The following is a 25,174-nucleotide window of genomic DNA, read 5'->3' on the forward strand; positions in this document are numbered from 1 at the left end:
CGTACAGAAGAAGGCAGTTCTATTTCTGGACCAAGAAAATAACATTTTCCTTAATTTAGTCAAGCGTGTAATGTACGGAAATATAGATGTAGATATAGGGACAGCTAGGTTTTCCTTTTCATTTCAAATCAATAAATGTTTATGGAACTCTTGCTACCTGTGCGTCTTACTTCTGCACACTTACATTAGGCTTGTACTATATAAATGCAAATTAAAATGCACTGGATGGATATATTCCCTTAATATTGAAAGATGCCTTCTACTTCTTCTCCACCGTTGCTCTCATGAGTGTATTGCCTCAATTGCTCGGCTGAGTTTACCTCTTAGTCAGGCATAGACAAAGATGCCCTGCACTCTAGGTGTGGTTTAGATTTACTGAACCCTAAGCAAGGGGTCTACGAAAATCTGTCAAGCATGGACCATGCATCTGGAGGTCAAAACTATATATTTGCTGGAGGGTGGAGCTGCAAAAGTGCAACTTGGTGTGGGAAACTTATCAGATTTGTTAGAAGTCAGGCCAATAGGACCGAGCTTTCCATAAAAGGGGAGGGTGCAGCACCCTGCATAGATTTTGTAGGTCCTCCCCACCCCAACCAGGAAAACCCACCACCCTCATTCCCATGTCCTCTTACCTTCAGACTGCATCCAGGGGATAAGCCCTCTTCAACAGACTTTGTAGTAAAATCCTCTTTGAATTAAATGATATGCCATTTATTGTGGTATTCAATTTGTAGAAGTTACCAAGGTACTGTAACCCAAATGTTAGCATCCCCTCTAATGTCCGGACAGGCTTCCCTTATTTTATTTAATTGTATTTTCATAACGCGCCTAATACCATACCCCACTTTGATTTCTAAGCGCGGATCCGGGATTCGAACCTCTGTTGCTCTGCGTGGTATTGTTTCCAATACCAGCGTGTTGCCCCTGTGCTATCCTCCGTTCCTCCTTTTGATTGAAGTGCCTTACCTGTATCCCCATAGTAGTATCACAGTAGCCCTTTTACAATGTAACGTATATTTTAATTGATATAACTTTAGCGTGCTTGGGCCTACTGATACTGGTACCCAGAGGGTGGCTCAGCTGAATTGAACCACATGACTCAGAATCCATTGCTTCACTCACGTCAGGTGATGATGGGGTAAATACTAGCTCCGTCTGTTACTCGGTTCTTGTCATTTCTGCCTCCCAGGACAAATCCGTCCCTCCTCTTCATAGTTTTGTATTGTCTGGTAAAGCTGGGCATTGGTTTGAGCTGTGCGCCTGTGTGGTCTGTATTTTGTTTTTGTGGGGACATCCCTATTCATCACAACTCTTTTCTTGTTTGTGGTACAGGAATCCTACAACAGAACCTGGAGGAGAGCTCCTGCTGGGAGGCACAGACCCAAAGTACTACACAGGGGACTTCAATTATCTCAATGTCACCCGCAAGGCATACTGGCAGATCCACATGGATCAGTGAGTACCGCAAGTTGAATCTTTGTTTACATGTCTCGCAGGGATGGGGTCAATGAACGTATTGCGGTAGAACTGAGATGTAGGGGGAGCAAAAAGCTTTGCCAAGGGAGAAGAGCAAATCAACTCTCAGAGCTTGATGTCAATATTGAATGTTGGAAGCCCTGAAGGGTAAATGTATGCTACACAGGAGAATGAGATGGGTGATGTAGGGAGGGTTGACTAAATAGTTTCAAGTGAACGAGAATGGGCTTGGAGAGTTTGAGTGAAGTTACACTGGGACCAGGCAGGTCTTTCAGGGAAGGAGTGGTCCTGATGAGTTAGGACTCGTGGGCAAAGAAGGGATGCCTCTCAAATGCAGGTGGTTTGGGTCAGATCTTGGAAAAAAGGGTTTGGAGCTTAGTGATAGACGTTTCGTAGGAGGGTGGCGGCGTACAGTAAGAGGCCTCACAGCTGTGAATAAGCTGTCCAGTATAGCTTTGAATGAGCAATCTCTCCAAAGACATAGGTGCAAAACCACAGGCAAGCGAAGGGGGAAGTGATTCCACAGGGGGCGGGCAGGTGGGGGGAGATAGTGGCATCCTGAGAGGATGTGTGGGAGAATCCATTCCAGACAAGGGTTGGCGGCTAGCGACCACTCGATGAAGGGGCAGCAATTCCTCGCCCCCTCCTTCAGTGGGGGCTAGAATTGGAATCTCCATTGGGGAGTGTGTGATTGAGATGGCACTTGTGCCTTCTAGGTGCTGATTATAGGATCACAACTGTGATGGGTGCTCCATGCACAGGGCAGGAGGACTGCTCTTTTGTGCCAGTGTTTCCCAATGAGTAGCTGTTTAGCCGAAGTATTCTGAAAGGGACATCCTCTGCTGCTTACATTTGATGCTTACATTCTGAATGTATTCTGCTCTTTGGGACTCTTGCCCCCAGGCTCCCCTCACTGACTGTTTCCTATGTCCATGGTGCAGGATGTGCGTTGGAGACCAATTGACCATCTGCAAAGGTGGCTGTGAGGCCATTGTGGATACAGGCACCTCGCTCCTCATTGGGCCCGTAGATGAAGTGACTGCTTTACAGAAGACCATTGGAGCTATACCTCTGATTCATGGCGAGGTGAGTGCACATGTATATCCTGGATGCAGGTTTGGGTGGGGAATGCGGGGGATGTGCTTTGTTATCTTTTGTAGTGCACAAAGGGACGACACAGAGGTGGACTGGCCACATTGGATCACAGAACGTATTCTTGAAAAGTACAGTATGGCAGAGGAGCTCATTGATCTGTCAAACTCAGTTTTATTTATTTACGTTTAGTTATGCAAAACAACTTCTTTACAAGCAAACGTATTAAAAGGAGTTACTTATGATATATACTGAGTCCATCTTGGTCTTTGGTAGCCTTATACATTGTTAATATCTTTACAGGCATTGTGTTCCATTCAACCCCAGCACACCAACATGTTTCCATAGCCTCTGTATTTTTCAATAATCGTAATGCAGCGTTCACATATTTAACCACACATGAACATATCAAATTTGTGTCGCCACCAAGACATGATCTCATTACCGCCTAATCTTATTTAGTTATATAACAAGACAATCCATGGCCGAGGTTCCTTTATCTGCGTGCTTCATAATAAAATATGTAAGAGATCCTCAGTGGGCTCCCTGTAAAGCCTACATGTTCTTTCTGCTCTTGGGAGTATGAATGAATGAATGAAACTTTCATTATTTCCAAGGTAAAACCATCATAAAAAGCATTCCAAATCCGTATGCATATTGGCAATAAACATACACTATAATTAAAACATTAAAATCTTGTGGACCAAATTTCAAGACATTAATATTTAACGATATTACGCATTCAACATCACTACTCTTTATAAAAACATAAATGCAGCAGCAGCAAGCTCTTTAGTCGGCAATAGGCACAAGTATTTAGTGGCTTCTCTGATTGTTGGACAGTTAGTTCTTCTGAGTATCCTTTAATAGAGGCCTTAATAATAAAACGCGTAAGAGGTCCTCACTAGCCTCCTTGTGAAGTCTACGTAGCCTTGGACTATGGTACCAAGCCTTTTCGATCTTCAAAAGGTCTGTGCGCCCCAGTCTAATCTACATAATGTGTTTCTATTTTGAAGTCACTAAGCTATCCTTTGCATGCACTTTAGAAGACAGTTTACCATTGCATTTAATACCCACCTGCTGTAGTTTTGCCAATAGCGTCCCTCTGATGCTATCAAAAGCAGCGTAGTAGTCCAAAAAACATGTAAGCTTAGTTGATCCCCCCCTTTGTACTCTTTAGCAGGCATTATGTATAAAACCATAATGTTGCCCAGCGTCTATAAAGTTTTGCAGAATACAGTTTATTTTCAACAGTTCAGCTTTCTAAATTACCTAGCGATCCTCTCGCAGGTATCTGGCTCGAGTAGCGCAGGAAGGTGCAATTTGAAAATGTAAATGAGAATATGCAATTTCCATACTTTCTTGGACTCCAGCAAGTAGCTAAAATTTGCTTTTAAAAAGGCCACCTGGGAATTCTTGCTCTGAAAATCTCATGCATGGTTTGTTTCGGCATTGTGGTTTCATTTGGGCATGTTCCAGTGAAGGAACACCTCTAGCCTGCGCAAATGCATGGCAGCTTTCATGAAACAAGTCTGTTGATGTAGTTAGCCGGGGAATGGTTTACCTGACGAGTTTCTTCAGTGTGCTTTGCTTGCCCTCACCCGCAAGACACCGTCCATATTCCTTCAACTGATCCTTAGATTAAGATAGACAACAAAAAGTCCCATCGTTCACCTGGTCCTACATAACCTTGCAATGGAAAAAGTGCCAGACGGCAGTTTTGTGAACATGAACTATACATGTCCAAGAGCAAATTTGGGAGGAAAAAACATTGCCAAGAGCAAAATCAGTAACATCTACTATGAGTAAATACTGCTGAAAGAGAACATATAGGCTACACAAAAGTAATGCATTATGATTATGAACATCAGGTATCTGTCTGAGAAACAGGAAGAAATAACACTGCTCAATGTGGCCAAATAAAACTTGAATACGCAGAAAGAGCTCTTGGTTGGCTTTCGGATCTGGAGCTTGCGAGTCCAGTCACACAGCTAGCATGACCTTCTCTTCTGCCTGGGAGGTTTGGTTCACACAGCAAGTACCCCGGAATTGGATCCTCCTCTGTTAACCAAAATTCTTGCCTCTCTTGAACGCTTTTGCAGGGTGTTTACACCGAATATGCATGTCCCTCCTAGGATGTTTATTCTGAGAAAATGCAGGTAGGCTATGGTACTGGTAGTAAGTGTGAACAGCCAAATACCCAAAAGATGGAGCTATTGTAGGTTTGTAGTGTTTTATTTCTCAGGAAGTGGGACATTTTACAAAGAGAACTTCATTAACTTTACAAATCTCATTCCCAGCACTAAAGACAATGATTAACCCAAATTACCCTATAATGTGAGGTGATAGTTCAGGCTTTTTAACCAATGCCTCAAAATCCAGGTACTGAGCTGTCAAACTTGAAACCAAAAAAGGTCTCGAAGAACATTGTAGAAAGTTGTTGCTTCACTGCATTTGCTTCTCTTGTGAAGATCAGCGGACGCAATGAAGCACAAGGACCAACAAAGTCACAGAAAAACCAAAAGTTCTACTTCTGAAAAGGCAAAACGACTGACACTACATCAAGAGTAACAATGCGGTATCGATAAAGGCAGCCTAAACGGTTAACATGGAGAGCCTGTGAAGGCTACAGCTTAGACTCCCCATTTTGCCATGAATAATATTGCCTTTATCCGGTTTCGAGCTTTGCCACCCTATGGCAAGATATCCTATAACACAAGCATATGAAGGACTTCAGACCAACATGGTTATGAAGAAAGAGCCTAACCAATCGCATTTCGTTATTGAGACTTTGAGGCCAGTGTGAAACGGTGATGACTGTTTCGGTGACATGGTAAACCTACTCATGTTTTTTTTCATGGACTCCGCTCTTACTAGGGAATTAGGCTCACTAAATCTAATGTTACAGGGCACAACTTATTCAGAGCTATGGTCAGCCAGTTGTAGTTGCTATCCTACACCTTATTGTAGGTTGTTGAACCCATGTCAAACTACAGTTCCTCTTTTTTGATATGGGTTGTTTAAGTAAAGACTGCATGCACTATCAGGCAAGGTAATAATCCCAGTGTATTCTCTGGGCAAGGATTCCTAAAACTAGCAATGAAAGTAGTACAACCAGTACAGAAACATCATTTTGCATGCCAGGTCATGCAAAATGATGCCGTTCGTATCGTCAAGAAAGCCAAATATGGAGAACACATATCTGCAGCAAGGAAAGATCTTCACTGGCTCAGAATTGAAGAGAGTTAATTTTAAGGCCATGACGATTGTTCATAGATGCCTATATGGCAAGGCGCCAAGATACTTTAAAGAGAAATTCCTGCTCCACACACCTAGGAGAAACCTTAGGTCAGCCGACATGGGCCTCCTGACAATCCCAATGGTTAGACGGGCAGCAGGTGGAGGCAGAGCTTTCCCAGTCAGAGCAGCCAACTTTTGGAATAGCCTCCCAGAGAACCGAAGACTGGAAGGAGGAAACTTCAGCAATTTCAGGAAATTACTGAAAACTCACTTATTCCAGTAACCCTCTGGCAGTCCAGGGCGTTTCTCTAGGTACAATCATGGCTAACCTTTACCTCCCCTATCTCTTTTCGGTTTCCCATTTTCCATGCAAATCCTCCTCAGGATCACTCTGTGCCTGATGCCTGTGGGCTGTCGGCGCGTTACAAGCACATAGAAATAGAAAATCATAATCCACAATATCATTCGAAAAAATGCAGAATAGATCAGGATTGTCTCGGGATTTCGAGCGATGAGGCAATGTATAACTCTGCTTTCAGTGTAAAAACTTTTTTATTGGTATTAACGAGATTAGGGTCTTGGTTTGGTTGAATGGCTGTAGGTACTGAGGATTTTTTCAGAAAAGAATTAACTGAGTTATCCCATCCTTGACACTTTTTTTTCAATGACGTTTGGTTTTGTGGGTAATCCGCACACCTGTGGGTGTTCAAAGGGTTTAGCATAAGACGTAAACACATTCTAAGAAGTTTGTGTTTCAAGAGTTGCACTTTTCTAATAATCAAAGTCCAAAGAGTGATGGCCAACAGAGCTCCAACCGATTTTTATGTAAGCCCTTAAGCCTCCAGGCCAACCATGATCTACAACACAACTTCTCCAAGTTTGGCCAACAAAATAGTCGTAAACGAAACCTAGCCTTTTATAGTCCATCCCTTTTCTAAAAATAAAACCTATATTAAATGGCTTCCTGGATAGTCCACTCTTTGGTTTACTCACTGTTCGGCTTTCTTTACTTAACTTTATTAAATTTATACCGCGCACCACTGACCCGGAGGCTTAAGAGCGCAGACACATACCTAAATAAAAAGACAGTACATATGAAGGCAGCAACAAATACCCCTCCAACAAACGGGTCACTCCAAGAGTAAAACAGTTAGCAGTCAGTCTTTTCCTGAACAGATCAATTAATCCTAATATTCTAGAGTTTGAAAGGGTGGTATCGGAGTATCAAGTTACACTTCGAAGACCCCACTGGGAAGATGTTGGCACATACTTGGATACAGAGGTAGATTACTATGCCCACAACCCACGAGGGCACAGTCCCTGTTTGATAGAGGACCCCATTCACTCAAATCAATCTTGCATAATTTCTTCAAATCAGACGATCTGACAGCTCCCGGCCCTGTTCTTTGTCGAAGCCATGCGAGCACCTTGTTATGTAGGGCTTCTCTAACTCTTTTCCTTCGGACTTCTCAATGTTTGTAATGACAAAGTTCCTTTGATCCATAACAAAGGCTACTATACTTTTATCCTTAATTGTTGGCACTTGTGGCTTTCCTATGTGCAGTCTGAGAAGTCGCTTGATTACATTTAGCACTCGCCACTAGAGGTTGATTAGCAGGTTTTAATAGAGATTTACGGTCAGGTACAAGGAGTGTAGAGGTTAGTTCCTGTATATGCCCGCTAATATCAACAGAGAGAAGTTTTTCATTGATGGAAGCTATAGCACAAACGGATGCCGGACGGTCACACCCAATCAGTGTGGTTTGTGAGGCTTGATCCACCCTCTCCAATTGTATAGCTACTTGACAGACATTGTCAATTTTTACAGGCTGATGATGTGCGACTGGGACATGTTGTTCACTCTGGGAGGGCGAAGATCAATAACATAGTCCTCTAACAAGTCAACCAAGGAGCAGAGGTCGGAAAGACTATTGCATAGATGGAGCTTTTTAAATATACTGGCCTTTATGTGAGACCACTGGGCATGGACAATATGATCTACTGAAAAGTTATTAAGCCCAGTGCACCGTTGTCTAGTAGAAGATGACAATCTTTATTGTTCTGCATATTTCTCTTTCCCTCCTGACGGGGAGGTAGCAGAAGGGACAAAACTTGCACTATTATCCCTTCCTTGTTTAGGTTCAGGGGTAGCAGATCCTGTAAGGCCAAAATTAGAAATCTGACAGTCCAGCTCCTTAATTATACACTTGCGAGGAGTATCCACCTAATTGGTTTTATCCATGTCGAGGAGTATATTTGTGCTCCCACCTTGCAGCTTCTGTCTCCTGCAAGTGCTAAGAGCCAGGACCTCAAATACGCGGTCCCTATTAAGAAAAGGTGACATGCTAGCATTCTGGCAAATTGGCTGTAAAGTAGTAGGCCTCTCTAGAATTGTTGCAGTCACACTGTGTGAAACCACACAACACTTCTCCAGCATGGGGTCTGGCATGGATTCACATGCTCATGAATATTCCCTGTCGTCAGACTGGGAATCCTTGGTAAAGTAAAAATGAGTTTGTTTCGTTTCTGAACTGTCTTTCTACTAATAACCAATCACTCGTCTCTGTGTCATATTGCCCCCAGCCAATGTCTGCCCTCTACCTAAGCCCCGCCTCTGGCAGCCATCTTCAGATTTTTACTGCACGTTCAAGTGTCTGGAGTCCTCATGCTTTAGCTCTCAAGCTTTTACTGCGTATTGTGTTTTTTCAAACAGTTTACTCTTATTTTCCGGTCAATTCGAGCCTCAAGCTCCACCGTTTCTTCATCCGATCAACGGGGATCAATTTTGGAATTTTCTACGTCCCTCAAAGGCGGATTTTCATCGACTTACACTTCTTGGAGGATTCCGGAAGACCTTTGAGGCCTACCCCGATTCAGACATGGCCCAGAACAAAGGAGATTCTACACCTACTGGATCCAAACTGTTCAGGAACTGCCCAGGATGTGGATTACAGAATGTCTTCAAGGAAGATGAGCATACCCATGGCCTCTACTGCCTTCAGGCCAACAAGTCACACGTGGAGGAGGACTGCATTATTTAAGAACATTTCCGTCCGGACAATGAAGGACCGCCGTATTCGGCTCACCAACTGGCTGGAGTGGAAGAGCCCAGCAGCAGGTGAGAAGAAGTCTGAGCGGTCTTCTAAGACCTTTGAGCGCGCTCCGGTGATGGGGGCCCAACAAAAGGCAAAGCACTGCGAGTCTGTGGGCACCGGGAGCGCCGTTGGTTCAGGTTCCTCGGCTGCCAAGTAGGGCGCAATGTCAGACGCCATCATCCACGAGACAACGCTCTGGCTCGGGGGGAAAAGGATGTCTGAGAACCAGGGTAAGCTTCAGGAGAATCCCCGGTTGATCCCAATGGAGAAAGCCAAGGGGCGGGGGCGAGGCGGTGACCCTCCCCCTAAGGTGAAGGCCTCAGACGCTCCCAAGGTCGTGAAGGCCCTGATTCACCCGGCGAAGGCCTCGATTGAAGGAGTCGTGTCGGCCCTGGCGAAGCCTGTGGAGGCTACCCCAGTGGAGACCACTTGCAGGGCTAGAGTTTCCCCGCCACCCCGGAGGGAATCATCTTTTCAGCCGATCGAGAAGCCCCCCGGGGACCCCAGTGAAACCCCAGGTGGAGAAAGAGGTGGGGGTTGGGGGCATGGTGTCCATAACGGACATGCATACCAACTCCGAGGATGAGCTGGCTGGCGTCAAAGCTATCATGGACAAGAAGTTTGAGGCCTACGGGAGGGATCCTGACGAAGCGGACGTGGAGATCAACGGTGGTGCCAACGAGGAGCCACGGGCCGTGGAGGAAATGGAGGACTTACGCCCCAGCTGTCGCTCCCTCCACAACCGATGCCTACGCCTCCAGGACAATTCAGGAGCAATCTTGATGGCTTTGCAAACCCTGTGTACCGAGATGAGGACCAGGTTGCCCTTACCCCCAGTGGACGATCCAGTGGCGCCTGGACCGTCGGGGAGCCCACCGAACAAGCGGAGGCGGATTCAGCCACCCCCTCACTTCCAGCCTTCACCTCCATCCCCTCCAGCAATGGATAAAACGGGGACGGACGATGACGGTGGTGATGACAGGATGCATCTCCCATTCCTGCCTGGCAGCCGAGGAGCCCGAACCACCGGTACGAGAAGTACCGGGTCCCAGACTCTGCTCCTATGTGCCTCAGAGCACAGCCGTCCCTGGATTCATTGGTCTCTGCGGCAGCCATGAAGAAATCGGCTGGGGCAACGGCGTCAACTTCCACTTCCCCACTAAACGGCGAGGTGAAGAAGCTGGACGCCATGAGACGACTGATCATCTCGTCGGCAGCGACGACCATCAAAGTGGCCAACGCCCTCGCGATCGTGGCACGCTACGACAGGGAGCTGTGGTTCAAGATCGCTCCCCTCCTGGACTTCCTCTCAGATGACAGAGGGCAGAGGCCCTTGAAATCCTACAGGAAGGCGAGGTGGCTTGGGACCACCCCATCACAGTGGCCACAGACATCGCCAACACCGGTTTTCGCCAGATGAGCAACGGCTTTTGCCTGCGCCGGTGCGGTTGGCTGAAGGACACCGATTTCCGTCAGGGCGTGCAGACCAGGGTAGTGGACATGTCCTTCGACGGTAACCACCTGTTAGGGAAGGCGGTGGACAAGTCGCTACAGGCCATCAAGGCAGACACAGAGACAGCCCGTGCCCTTGGCACTCTTCATCGACTGCCATCCTTTCGGACTTCCGGAGGAAAATCTCAAGGTGCCTCCAAAGGATTCGGCAGCAGTGCATCGTCGTACCGTCGAGCTGCCCGTTCCTTATCGCAGGAAGCTTCCAGAGGCCGCAACAAGACCGGTGGATACCGTCCTCGTCGCCAAGGAGCTCAGGGTGCCAAGGCCTCTGCAAAATTGGATTGAACCGGCCGTGAAATCGGGCCCCCACCTAAGCACCCCGGTGGGAGGCCGGCTGGCAAACTTCATCAGTGTGTGGTAGTCCATCTCCACCAACCATTGGGTGCTGGATGCCCTGGCCCATGGGCACACTCTGGAGTTTCAAAGAAAGTGCCCCCATTTCCCTCCTGTGGCCAGGACAGAAAACCACGTTCCACAGCTGCTTCTGGAGGTACAAACCATGCTGAGAAGGGTGCAATAGAGCTCGTCTCAAAGAGGCTCCGGGGCTCCGGAGTATACTCGCGGTACTTCCTCGTCCGAAAGAAGACCAGCGACTGGCGTCCCATCCTGGACCCTTGGGCACCTCAAGAAAATCCATCAAAGCCCAGAAGCTCTGGATGGTTACCCTTCAGCATGTGCGGGGACAGCTGGAGGAAGAGGACTTCCTGTCGTCACTGGACTTGGAGGATGCTTACTTCCACTTCCCCATACACAAAGGACATTGAAAGTTCCTATGTTTCGTGGTACAAGGGGGGCACTACCAGTTCAAGGCCCTGCCCTTCGGGTTGAAGTCGGCTCCAAGGGTCTTTACCAAGTGCTGGCACTGGTGGCGGCGTGGCTGCGCCTGCAGGGGATCCACGTTTACCCCTACCTGGACCATTGGCTCATCCGAGCAAAGTCAAGAGAACTCGCCGTCGACCATACAGCGAGGACCTTTGGCCTGCTCACGGAACTGGGATTCTCGGTCAATTTATGAAGTTCCATTTGGTACCGTCGCAGGACGCCCTGTTCCTGGGAGCCAGACTCGACACAGTGGCGCGGTTGGCATCACCGTCGGAGGAGAGGACGAAGGCCATGCTAGGCAAGGTACAATGGCTGTTTACCAATGAAGTGGCCAGGGTGAGGTCCATCAAGTCCCTGCTCGGCATGTCATCTTGCATCTACCTTGTGCGCCTGTGCAGGCTGCGGATTCGACCACTGCTGGAGTTCCTCAATGCCCGTTGGATACAAGTGGCGGGGAGCTTCGAAGACAAGATCTCCCTCAATGAGACTTTCCATCAGGCGATCCGGTGGTGGGGCACCCACGCACATCTCACGGCGGACATGGACTTCCAGACCCCAACACACCAGGAAACGGTGATGACTGACGCCTCCCTGGAGGGATGGGGGGCACACACCAGAGATCTCCATGCAAGAGGCTTTTGGCTCCCGGAGGAGAGGTCCCTGCACATCAATGTCCTGGAGCTCCAAGCTGTGTTCTGGGCCCTCGGGTCTTTCATTCCGTCCCTCAAGGGCAAAGTGGTACGGATCTTCAACCTGCAACACCACCACGATGTCTACATCCGGAAGCAGGGGGGCACCAGATCCCCAGCCCTATCCAAGGAGGCGCAGGATCTGTGGAACTGGGCCGTCGCCCAGGGGATTTTCCTGGTACCTTTTTCATCTGGTAGGAGTGAAAAACACTGTCGCTGACTCACTCAGCAGGGAGCTGTGCTCTTGTCACGAGTGGGAGCTTCGGCAAGATCAAGTGGATCTCCTATTCCGATGATGGGGCAGTCCCCAGATCGACCTGTTCGTGATGGTGGCGAACAGCAAGTGCCGGAGGTTCGCCAGCAGGTTTCCACAGCCAGGGAGCATGGGCGATGCATTCTCCTTCCCCTGGGACGGTCCGTTCTGTACGTGTTCCCACCGTTGCTGTTGCTTCTGTGACTCATCAGTCAACTCAGACAGTCCCGGTGCAGGATGATCCTCGTCGCACCGGCATGGCCGAGGCAGATATGGTTCTCAGACCTTCTGAACTTGTCAGCGTCCCCCCAGTCAAACTACCGACGGATGCAGATCTTCTCACCAGAGAAGGAGGCACCATCCTACATCACGACGCGGGATCGCTGAACCTACAGGCCTGGCTCCTGCAGCACTAGAGTTCAGAGGCTACGATATCCCGGCGGCCTCGACTCTGAAGTGCTATGGACATAAGTTTAAGAGGTTCTCTGTCTGGTGCTGTGCACATAAGATCAAACCTCTATGGATTACGGCCCCTCAAGTGCTGCCGTACTTGTTGTCACTGGCCAAGGCAGGGCTGGCGCATGCCTCCATCAAGATCCACCTGGCGACTATCTCCCGCTACACCAGAATTCCGGGGCGGTCGTGGCTGTGGTCTCACTGCCTGGTGAAGGAGTTCATGAAAGGACTGTTGCGCTCATTCCCGCCGGTGAAGACTCTGGCCCCGGCGTGGGAGCTCAATGTGGTGCTGACCAGGCTCATGGGTCCCCCACACGAGCCCTTGCATTTGGCACTGCTGAAGTTCCTATCGTGGAAGACAGCGTTTCTTGTGGCCATCACCTCCGCACGACGAGTGGGAGAGATCAGGCCCTCTCCTGTAAACCTCCATACCTGACATTCTACGAGAAGAGTAGTGCTGAGGATGCACCGCTCCTTCATGCCCAAGGTGCCGTCGGACTTCCATCTCAACGAGCCCTTGGTGTTACCTGTTTTCATCCTGTCACCTTTGTTGCCGGCTGAGAGGACTTTGCACTCGCTGGATGTGGCTTGAGCGTTGAAGTTCTACGTGGACCGCACAAAGTTTTCGGAAGCCGTCACAGCTGTTTGTGAACTTTGACCTGTGAACCAAGGGAAGGCCCTCTCGAAGGCTTCCATTTCCAGATGGCTCTCCGGCTGCATCATGCACTGTCACCGCTTGGCAAACCGACCATTGCCCGGCCGTCCGAGAGCCCATTCAACCAGAGCGATTGCTGCTAATATGGCGTTCCTGTCTGGTGTGCCCCCTGCTAGACATCAGAAAGGCTGCTACGTGGAGGTCGACACACACCTTCACGAGATTCTACTGGATCTACCAGAATCCAGGGAGGAGTCCAGAGTCGGCCAGGCAGTGCTGCGCAACCTGTTCGCTTGAAGGTGAGCCTGGTGAGGAGGTAAGAGATGCTTAATGTTGAGCTGCTGAAATGCTTAATATTGCGTCTTGCCACCTCCCGTGGTTTTGCATGTGTGTACTGCTATGTATTTTTGTATTCATGAGCATGTGAATCCATGCCCCAGACCCCATGCTAGAGAAGTTACAAGTTACTTACCTGTAACTGTTGTTCTCCAGCATGAGTCTGGCATGGATTCACATGCAAACCCTCCCTCCAACCCCTCTGCGGCTCTTCTCTTCTCTTCTGCCACTTTGTGCTAGCAAATCCTGAAGATGGCTGTCAGAGGGGTTTGGGTAGAGTGCAGTCATTGGCTGGGGGCAGTATGACCGAGAGACCAGTGATTGATTATTAGTAGAAAGACAGTTCAGAAACGAACTGAAACTGATTTTTTCTTTACAGAGGATTCCCAGTCTGACGGGTAATATTCATGAGCATGGGAATCCATGCCAGACCCATGCTGGAGAACAACAGTTACAGGTAAGTAACTTGTTTCTGCTTGGTATTGGGTAACCCACCTTTTGGTATAGGTATGCACTACACAGGTTTGTATCGTGACTTGGCAGCCAGGCCTCTCAAAAGGGGTAAAGGTGAGCTGTAGAGCTGTAGCAATGACATTCGTAATTACAGGTAACCAAGGAACAATAAAATCCAAGGTTTCTGTTCTAAATAGTTATCTTCAATTTTTAAATGAGCATTCGTTAAAAGTCAATTCATGTAACAAGGTAAATATATACTTTAAAATACTTTTCAGGATCGGCATAAGTTAGTGGATACCATTGGGATGTGCTTCTTGCATACTACCTACATCCTGAGGTGACTTCATTCACAAGAACAGTAATGGCATTTGCATATCACACCGATTATACTTTGTAGATTATGAGGTTGCAGAAGGGAAATGCTTAAGGAAGGAAAAAGGTTAGAGGTTCTCAATATGTGAGGACACTTAAATCTTCCAATGAATTCTAGACAAGCCTTTCCCAGCAATAACAGTCTAAAACAAGTTACCACCTATGAGGGACAGAACTATCCGTCAATGGGTTTAGAAGAGTACAGGGTACCAGGACAGCCAAAGTCAATTGGAACACAGCCTATGGAGCTGAGGTACTTCTTAGATAACAAGTCTTGCACAAAGTTAGAGAGTTTGTAGAAATGACTTGTAGGGTCACAAGCTATGAAGCCTGTGAAAAGCAGGGTTGGAATCAACTCTAAAGGTAAGCTTATGCAATTCCCAACTGAGGATAACACGCCTAAAAAGACACTGAGTTAAGTCCCCGTAGTCTAAACAGTACCTCTGGTTAGAATAGTGGTCCAGCTGGATTCTGTCTTGTTGCAGAGATGCAGACCCTGGGAGTTTGGGAGAATTCTCAGAAATGTGCTAACTCCCTTCTACCTTGGAGACGCCCCAGCTCTTTTGCTGGACTTTAGGACTGTACATTTTTATCCCGAAGAGAGCAAGACCTTTTTCCCACTCGCTCATGCTTTTATTTTTATTTGAACACTGTTTGTTTCTTTTGGTTTTGGAGTCTGACAAACTCCATAGGCATCACCTTTTTACATTGTGACGCACTGCACCATCAGTGCAGTGTCACAGAGAAACCCTTTGGATCTCTGCTAAGGTTTAAATACCTTCTCTTGGATAACTGCTGTTTCCAAGAGTATTAAAGTGAAATTGACTTTACTTACATTTTCCTCTAGAACAGCACACACTATCTTACAATAGGGTGCTGAAGGGGTTACTTAGTATCCCCTTTGACTAACCTCTTGTGTAACATTTTTATGTTACCCTTTCTACAATTAATGGCTGGTTGCAGTGGTTTACTTTTTCCTACCATTGTATGTTTTTTACTGAGGGCTGCGTTTGCAGTTGCAGTATAGAACCCATGGGTGCCCCTTTTGTCAAAATGGCCCCGGTCTTCTTTTTTCGCCATTTCTTGTTGTAAAGGTCCTTCTTGAGATTTACTCTGCGCGCCAAACCAAGTTTGGTCCTTTGTTCGTTTTTGTCTTTGGTGGGATTCACTGGTGAAGCCTGTCACCGGCTCCAGCGTGTGGCAGGGCAGGAAGCGAGGGAGGTTCCGGAACTCCCTGTGCTGAGTCTACTTGGTTACAGGAATCCATCCAAAGGTGATTGGCTGGCTGGCTCTCCGTGGAAGTCAGCCACCCTGCTGTGCGAGTGACAGCCAGGCTGCGAATGAATTGGAGAAACTTGCATAAAAGTTGAGGTCTTTTGCAAGGAAGGCAGAGTCGACCACTGGAAGAAGGAACCGAAGAAAAAAACTAGAAGAGAAGCTTGCTGCTCCTCCTGCAACTTTTGGTTTTCCCAGTGAAGCAGTGCTGCAGCTCCTATGTCGACATCGACTAGAAAAGCCCGGAAAGGACGACTTCTCCCCTTGGGTTGCTGTGACCAATCGACCCCAAGACAAACTCGACTGAAACCCCTCTCTCTGCTGGCTGTGCTTCCATTGCTGCTGCGGGAACCAAGTGCCATTGGACAGGAACACCAGACTAGAATGCATTGTTTTTAAGCGAAGTGCCACTGATCTGAACTGTGCCCATTGCTGCCGCCGACCTTTTGAATCATAGTGCACGAGTCCCCAGACACCCTCCCTCTTGCCCCCATGACTGAGGCCAGGAACAACATCATCTGCCATACTATAACAGGAACAGAAGCCAGCTGGAACCATTTCTTCAGACCTAAGGGACTGTGAACTAAGGGGTACTTACCGCTTGTCTGTGTAGCTTTCCTGTTCTCAGTTGAGACTTGCAGTTGCTGCCTTTTGCAGAGTTGCTTGCAGCTTTGCCCTTCACAAGCTTTCCAGCTTGTGGCACAACAGTGATTTCTTTTTCAACAAACTCTCTAACCATGTGCAAGACTTTTTTACTTACCTTCAAGAAGTGCCTCAGCTCCCCTAGACTTTGCTCTAGTGACATGGGCTGTCCTGGCTACCTGAAGACTCTTCTAACCTCTGACATTGTATCTAACTATCCCTCCAAAAAGTCTGATACCTTACTGGTATAGCTGGGAAAGGGTTAATCTACATTGCATTCTGGGGTTCAAAAGTGCATACTTGTTTGAGAAGCTTGTAAACCATTGTTTCCTTCCTAAACCTTTTCCTTTTTGCCATAACTTCAGTATTCTCAATTCAGTGTGAAGCGATACATTATTGTCCAGTGCCCTAGCTATTGAAGTCACCTCAGGGTGTAGGAAAATCTGTGTGCCATCCCAAAAGGGTATCTACTTTATTGAACTGAAGGAGTGTTATTTGAAGTGTGTTTTTATTGTTGCCAATTGCTCCCGTCTAAAGAAGGTTTATTTTAAAACTGACTGTCAAATTAATAAAAAGAAACCTTGAGTTATTTGGATATTTGTCACTGTGATGAAACGCTGTTGCAACCCTACAGCTCATATTGACACCTCTTGAGATAAACCTAGCTGCTCAGTCACTCTACCAACTTGTGTAGTACAGACTTATACCAATAGTTGGGTTACCTATTGCCAAGAGGACAAGGCTGGTGTAGTCTCCCACAGGGTTACAATAGGGTTTGTTGTTAAAACACAGTTAGACTGCGCCACTCTAAATGATGTTTACACAGAATATATTGTCCACTCTTATTGATATTCAAGCAAATTTATTAGTTAATTTGCTATCCTTGCCCTTCGAATATTGTTGACACGTGTTTCAGCCTCACAAGGGCCTTTCTCAAAACAAAAACTCATTTGAGGGCAATATTTTTCCTAGATAGTCCTTACTATCCGTACATTTAACTCTATACAAAAAAGCATTGACACTACATATGTAAAACATTGACAAATGTTCATAGCAAATCATGAATATGTCGTCGTGGCATAAGAATATGCATTTGTAAGTGTAAATATATCACATAATCAATTAGTTGCATGAATCAATGAGTCAAATGCATCACAAGGAGGGAAAGGAAAAATTGGGGGAGAGAAAGATAAAGAAAAAGAGAAAAAGGAAAAATATTTGTTAAAAAATATGAAAGAAAAAAAAAATCAACATGCTCTTCTGCCATACTGGCTGTACTAAAATAAGTTCCCAAATTTAATCAACTCCATTGTATAAGTAAGGTCCCCAAGCACCCGCATACTTTGTAGTCACACTTTTTCACCATAGTAATATTGACAGTTTCATAATTGACTATACTTGTTAATAGTTCACTGAGAGTTCAATTTAACCATGCAAGTGCTTAACATACAAAATATATCCACTTGCCACCTATTTGCGCTGCAGCTGTTAAATTCTCTTAATTACCACTCCTAATGCTACATAGAGCATACACAAAGAATAAGTTAAGTGACCTGCCGGCTTACCGGAATCCAAGTACGTAAATGTCATGGGTTAAGCCCTATGAAATAAGGAAAAATATCTGTGTATATACAATAAACTTAAACATTAAACTGTAAAATTGTGATTAACCGTCTCCCCGCTCCCATCTTAACATGCTTGATGGCCCGGATTTGAGGTACGTCTGTACCCGTTATTTATCCGATTGATTTGATAAGAAATGCGCCCCCATTACTGTTAGATTCCCATGTTGCGGGATGAGGCAGTGCATAAACGTCTTACATCCGCCGCTTACCTTCTATCTCTGCGTGTTGCCCTGTATTACTCGCGTCGGCCCGAACTGTTGTCGAACAGTGTCCTCCGCGCTCAGCCATGTTTATCAGTTTCCATGGCTACCTTGGTTATTGTCCCTTCTTACTGTCTACTAACGCCGTATTAGGCGGCATCCATCTTGTAACAAGGTTATTAAACAGTGATTGACTGTATCAAGACTTGGGTTGTATAAATTGCAAGCCTCCCATTTCTAAAATAACAGTTACATTTTCACTAAACTGGGTAAGTTGTTGAGTCATATCGCTGAAATTAAATACATCGAATCATTTTGATGTCGTTGCTTGTACTATTTGGACAATTATATTTTACACGATGTCGCGCAAATGGTTGCAAATTTCCTATTAAATGGGGTTAAGTCCTGAGCTCCTCCCCCTGTTCCTAAGATAAACCTTGTGTTATAAACCACATTTTCTAGACCTAAGGTTTCATGTGTGGGTGTTATGCCACATTAACAAAAACAAATCCTACCATAGAATACAAAAGCAAAGTTGATCATTAAACTACGTTATGACACTGATAATAACATTTACTGATCATGTGCCTTTGGTTCTTTCCGCAATCTTCAGTCTGTCACTTTAAGGTAAACTTCACCTATATCACGATTGCACTGTTTAGACCTACAGTACACATTGATTGTAAAGGAATACTTAAATATCTTCAATGTTTAAACACTTTGGTTAGACATGTACTCAAAAATGCATTATATCTCCCAAACCAACATTTACATGTTTGCATAAATGTTTACAATCACAAAAAATGCACCACCTCATTGTCCTTATTAAGTCCAAATTCGATCGTTCTGAATTTACAAATGATTCTTGCTTCTGTCTGTCTTAATTTTAACTCCCAATTTCCTCCTCCTGCCCATTTTCACTTTCTTTAAGCCAATGAATCTTAGATCCTTTTTGTCTTCCATTTGATGTTCTGTTTGCCAATGGTAAGGTCGGATTCTGACTTCCCACTGTTGACCGGACCTGACCGTGAAGGCCCACCCGACGGAAGCCCGGCCTTCCATAGAGGTGGTGGTGGCGTCCCTCTCGAAGGCCAACGAGGCAGATCCGCAGGGTGCACCCCCAAAGGCAAGAGTGTCCCTCCTTCAATTCCAGCCTATAGAGAAGACCCCATAGAGAAAGAAGCCGGTCATCTCCCCGAGAGCGTAACCTCTGGACGCGAAGAAGGGGGGGGGGAGGGGCGGTGCAGATGTTGTCCAGGGCACAGATATCTCCTCGGAGGAGGAGCTAGTCTACCTTCAGATCATCCAGGAGGAGGATAACGTTGGGGTCAGGCCTGACGATGAGAGCGCTAGCGACGACGAGGATACTGTCGAGGAAGGCAACGGTGTGCCACAGGTCGTTGAGGCCCTTGGCTCTCTGCCTATGCCCCAGCTTTCTATTCCACCTCCGCCACAGCTGCCTCCTCCGCCTCAGCTGCTGCCTAGAGACCTGTGGACATTCTCTCTACGGTACATACTCTCTGGTCTCCGAGATACAGAGGAGGATGCCTATTGTGCCAGCGGCCCCGACTGCAGAGCCGGCGACAGCCGACCCCCTTGTGACTGGGGAACCTCGGCTAAGAAGAGCAAGAGGCACCCACTGCCTCCTTGCCACCCCTCGCTGCCCTGTCCCTCCCCGAGGGTTGAGACGGACCCTGACACGACGACTGGCACGGACGGCTACTGTGGGATGGGGGACCTCCCGTCATCACCTCCCAGATCCTCCCCACCGGACAAGATAGGCTTGTTTCACACGATGATCTCCAGAGCTTCGGAGCTCTTCCAGCTCGCTCCATTGGAGAAGGAGGGCTTCTTGTACCAGCGAGGCGAAGAGAAAGACATCCTCTCGGTCCCACTCTTGGATGACATTTGGGACAAAGGCTTGTCTCTCATGAAGAACCTTTCTACGGCCTCAGCGAAGAGGGATCGCCTTAAGAAGTACAGGGTGCCGGACACTGCGCCCAAGTGCTTGCGGGCCCAACCGTCACCGGACTTGGTCGTCTCGGCAGCGGCCAAGAAGTCATTGGGTGCTTCTTCCTCAGCAGCATCCACCCCTCCGGACAGCGAAGGGAAGAAGTTGGATGCCATGGGACGACGAGTTATCTACTCTGCGGCCACATCCATCAAGGCTGCCAACGCTCTCGTCATCGTAGCACTCTACGACTGGGAGCTGTGGTTCAAGATCGCTCCCATCCTGGACTTCCTCCCTGATGACAAGAGGTCGGAGGCATTGGAAATTCTGCATGAGGGTGAGGTGACTTCAGACCATGCCATCATGGTGGCCACGGACATCGCCGACGCGGGGTTCCACCAGATGGGCAACAGCGTTTGCCTTCGTCGTGGCTGGCTCAAGGCCACCAACTTTTGATAGGACATCCAGACAAGGGTTTTGGACATGCCCTTTGACGGAGACAATCTCTGCCAGAAGGCTGTCGGTGAGTCACTGTGAGCCATCAAGGCGGACACAGACATTGAACGTGCCCTGGGCACGCAAAAGCAGCGATGACTGTCCTTTCGATCCACAGGAGGCAAGTCTCCCCGTTCTTCCAAGGGTTACAACGGGAGCTCCTCTTTGTTCCACCAGCCCTCCCTCTCTTTGGCCCAGGAGACCAACAGGGGCCGTTCCAAGGCTTTTGGAGGAGGACGTCATTGTCACCAGGGACCCCAAAGTGGCCCGTTGACGTCCAAGCAAGAATGAACCTGCCATGACGTGGTGTACCCTGGTGGGAGGCTGGCTGGCTAACTTAGTAAGCGTGTGGAAGACCATATCCACCAACCGTTGGGTGCTGGATGCTCTCGCCCACATACACAACCAGGAGTTTCAATGGCAGTGTCCCAAATACCAACGGTGGCCCGTCAGGAAAACCACATCCCTGCGCTGCTGCTGGAGGTTCAGGCCATGTTAAAGAAAGGGGCGCTATAGCTTGTCCCAAAGCGGCTCCAGGGCTCCGGCGTGTACTCGTGGTAATTCATTGTGAGAAAGAAGACCCGGGGCTAGAGGCCCATTCTCGACCTACGACGACTAAACAAATGCATCAAGTCCCAGAAGTTCTGAATGGTCACTCTTCAGAACGTGCTCGGACAGCTAGAAGAGGGAGACTTTGTCGTCGTACATGGAATATGTGTATTTCCACATTCCAATTCACAAGGGACACTGAGTTTCTGCGCTTCGTCGTGCAAGGGAAGCACTACCAATTCAAGGCCCTTCCCTTCGGACTGAAGTCGGCGCCAAGGGTCTTCACCAAGTGCCTGGCCCCTGTGGCAGCACATCTGCGACTGCAAGGGATCCACATCTACCCTTACTTGGACTGGCTTATCCGGGCCAGCTCAAGGATCATCGCCGTCGACCACACAATGTGGATCGTTTGCATACTGATGGATCTGGGGTTCTCTGTGAATTATGCAAAGTCCTACTTGACTAAACCGCAGGACGCGCTGTTCTTGGGATCCCAGCTGAACACTGTGTCATGCCTGGCGACAGAGGAGAGAGTGACGGCCATCCTGGGCAAGGTGCAACGACTGCTCGCTCTGGAGATCGCCACGGTGAGGGCCATCAAGTCTCTGCTCGGCATGATGTCATGCATTTCTCATGCGACTCTGCAGGCTATGGATGCGGCCACTGCAGGAGTTCCTTGATGCCTGTTAGATTCAAGTGTCCGGAAGCTTCCTGGACAAGATCGCTCTTGACTAGAGGTTCCGTCGGGCAATAAGATGGTGGGTTGTGTGCTCTCATCTGACCGGAGGCGTTGATTTCCAGGCCCCACCGCATCAGGAGACGGTAACGACAGACGCCTCCCTGGAGGAATGGGGAGCCCATACCGGAAGTCTTCACACCAGAGCCCTGTGGCTGCCGGAGGAAAAGATGTGCATCAATGTTCTGGAGCTACGGGCGTTGTTTTGGGCCCTCAGATCGTTCCTGCCGTCCCTCAAGGGCAAGGTGGTGTGGGTCTTCACAGACAATACCTCCACGATGTCTTGCATCAGGTCCCCAGCGCTCTTCAAAGAGGTGCATGATTTATGGCATTGGGCCGTCGCCCAGGGTATGTTCCTTATCCCGTTTCATCTGGAAGGAGTAAAGAACACAGTCGCCGACTCCCTGAGCTGGGATCTTCGCTCTTGCCATGAATGGGAACTTCAGCAGGACCTAGTAAAGAACCTGTTCCTCAAATGGGGCAATCCCCAGATAGACTTGTTTGCGACAAATACCAAGTGCCAAGGTTTGCCAGCAGGTTACCCCTGCAACGGGGCATGGGGGACGCATTCTCATTCCTTCGGGAAGGCCTTTTTCTGTATCCGTCCCCCACATCCCCATTGCCGTCGTTACTTCGAGTCATCAGTCAACTCAAACAGTGCCGGTGCCAAATGATCCTCATCGCACCAGGGTGCCCGAGGCAGATCTGGTAACCGGACCTTCTCAGCATGTCCGCATCCAAACCAGTCAAGCTGCCAGTGGTCGCGGAACTTCTCGCCAGGGAAGGAGGTGCCATTCTTCACCACAATCCAGGGTCTCTGAACCTGAAAGCCTGGCTCCTGCAGCGCTAGTATCTGGTGGCTACGATCTCCCGGTGGATTACAAGGAAGTTCTCGCCAAGGCTAGTGCATCGTCTACTTTGAAATGCTACGGACTTAGGTGGAAGAGATTTGCCATTTGGTGGCATGCCCAGAAGGTCGACCCGCTGAGGATGAAGGCTCCTCAGGTACTTCAATAATTGCTGTCCTTGGTCAAGTCAGGGCTTGCGCATGCCTCCATCATGGTTCATCTGGCGGCTATCTCCCGCTACACCAGATCCCTAGAAAGACCATCATTGTGACTGCATCGATTGGTCAAGGAATTTGTCTATTCGACTATTCCGCTCGTTCCTGCCGCTGAAGGATATGGCCCCGGCGTTGGAGCGCAATGTGGTGCTTACTAGGCTCATGCGACCTCCGTTCGAGCCTATGCATTCTGAACCACTCACATTTCTGTCATGGAAAGGTTTCTCGTGGCCATCACCTTTGCACGACGAGTGGGGGAGATCCAGGCCCTCTCCTGTAAACCACCTTCCTTGACTTTCCACAAGACAAGAGTGGTGCTGCGGACGCACCCCTCTTTGATGTCCAAGGTGCCATTGGACTTTCATCTAAACAAGCCCTTGGTGTTACCTGTTTTTTTTTTCTGACGCCTTCCTCGCCGGCTGAAAGGGCTTTGCACTCGCTGGCTGTGGCTAGAGCGTTGAAGTTTTAGGTGGCCCGCACGAAGTGTTTCCGGAAAACTTCTCGACCTTTTGTGAACTTTGGTCCTGTGAACCATGGGAAAGTCCTGTCCAAGGCTTCCATTTCCAGGTGGCTCTCAGGCTGGATCACCCACTGTCACTGGTTGGCAAACCGACCGCTGCCTGGCCGGCCGAGAGCCCACGCGTTCCTGTCTTGTGTGCCCCTGCTGGACATCTGCAGGGCTGCGATGTGGAGGTCGACACACACACCGTCACAATGTTCTACTGCGTCGACGGGGATTCCATGGAGGAGTCCAGAGTAGGCCAAGCAGTGCTGCACAACTTGTTCGCTTGAAGGCGAGCCTGGTGAAGAGGTCAGAGATGCCTATGTTGAGCCTTGCCACCTCCCGTGGTTGTGCATGTGTGTACTGCTATGTATTTGTTATTCATGAGCATGTGAAGTCATGCCAGACCCCATGCTAGAGAAGGAACAAGTTACTTACCTGTAACTGTTGTTCTCCAGTATGGGTCTGGCATGGATTCATATGCGAACCCTCCCGGCTGCCCCTCTGCAGCTCTTCTCTTGGTCCTACTGCCACTTTACGTACTACCAAAAATCTGAAGATGTCTGCCAGAGAAGAGGCTTAGGTAGAGGGCAGTATGACCCAGAGATCAGTGATTGGTTGTTAGGAGAAAGACAGTTCAGAAATGAAACTGAAACGGATTGTTTTTCTTTACCGAGGAATCCCAGCCTGACGACGGGGAATATTCATGAGCATGTGAATCCATGCCAGATCCATGCTGGAGAACAGTTACAGGTGAGTAACTTGTTCCTTCTTCCCACTTGCTCCCATTCTCCTAGACACTCAAATGTTCATTGACCACCATTTCTGTACTTGCACAGAGAGATGTGATGAGATGAGATAGATGTCTGGATATCTTCAAGCATTGGCAAAGCCACATTATTTGGCTTTTGCGTTGGCATGGGATAGGCATTTTCCAGGTTCTGCAATAACAGTACTACCTGGCTATAAGATAACAGCAAGTGCCAAAACTGCTGTCTTGGTCAGGGCTTGGTTTCAGTGCAAGGAACCACTCGAGCACTTTATGTATGATTTCACACATCCTGACCGTCTAGGGGTCCAAGACTTCTCATTCTTTGATTTTGGTGGATTTTAATCTGTGGATGAATAAAACCTAGAAACTGGGTGTTTCAATGTTTTCAGACATTATTCATGCCCACAAGTCATCCCTAATTCTCCAGCATTGGATCTTTCATAGATTCACTTGCTTGAATATTCCGTGGTCAGACTGGGAATCCTCAGTAATATAAAAATATTTTTTCATATATGTTTGTCCATTATTCCTGAAAAAGCATGCACTTGTGTAGCCCCTCCACCTCACTTTGATCCTGTATGACTCCAACCAATGAGGTGGCAGGGCTTAAGCTCCACCCCAGGCATCCATCCTTAGATTTTTCACCACAGTCTACAAAGCTAGTGGAATCCTCTTTAGCTCTCTGAGCTTTAATCCTTATTTTTTTTTTGGCAGAATTTTTGACTACTCTAATCTACAATTTGCACTAATTTAACACTTTTTTGGTGTTCCCCGCTGTGTTTCCTAGGCTCAGGAAAGTCACAGCATGTCCTAAATCATCAAGTGAAAGCTCCTCATGGCCATGGCAGAGCTAGGCAGAAGGATTCACTAAGAGGCCTTACCTCTTTAAGGACTGCAGTAAGTGCAAAAA

At 47.9% G+C, this 25,174-nt stretch overlaps 1 protein-coding gene across 1 annotated transcript in view; it reads left to right on the forward strand.

Annotated features, from left to right (window-relative positions):
- CTSD (cathepsin D) overlaps window positions 1-25,174 on the forward strand; it is a 227,607-nt gene that overhangs the window by 152,450 nt on the left and 49,983 nt on the right. The window contains exons 6-7 of the mRNA XM_069623953.1: window positions 1,333-1,455; window positions 2,418-2,562. Coding sequence (XP_069480054.1) covers window positions 1,333-1,455; window positions 2,418-2,562 — 268 coding nt within the window. The remainder of the gene's footprint in view (window positions 1-1,332; window positions 1,456-2,417; window positions 2,563-25,174) is intronic.

This window comes from Ambystoma mexicanum, chromosome 11 (assembly GCF_040938575.1).
Source record: "Ambystoma mexicanum isolate Mex_15411 chromosome 11, UKY_AmexF1_1, whole genome shotgun sequence".
Classification (NCBI taxonomy): Eukaryota; Metazoa; Chordata; class Amphibia; order Caudata; family Ambystomatidae; genus Ambystoma; species Ambystoma mexicanum.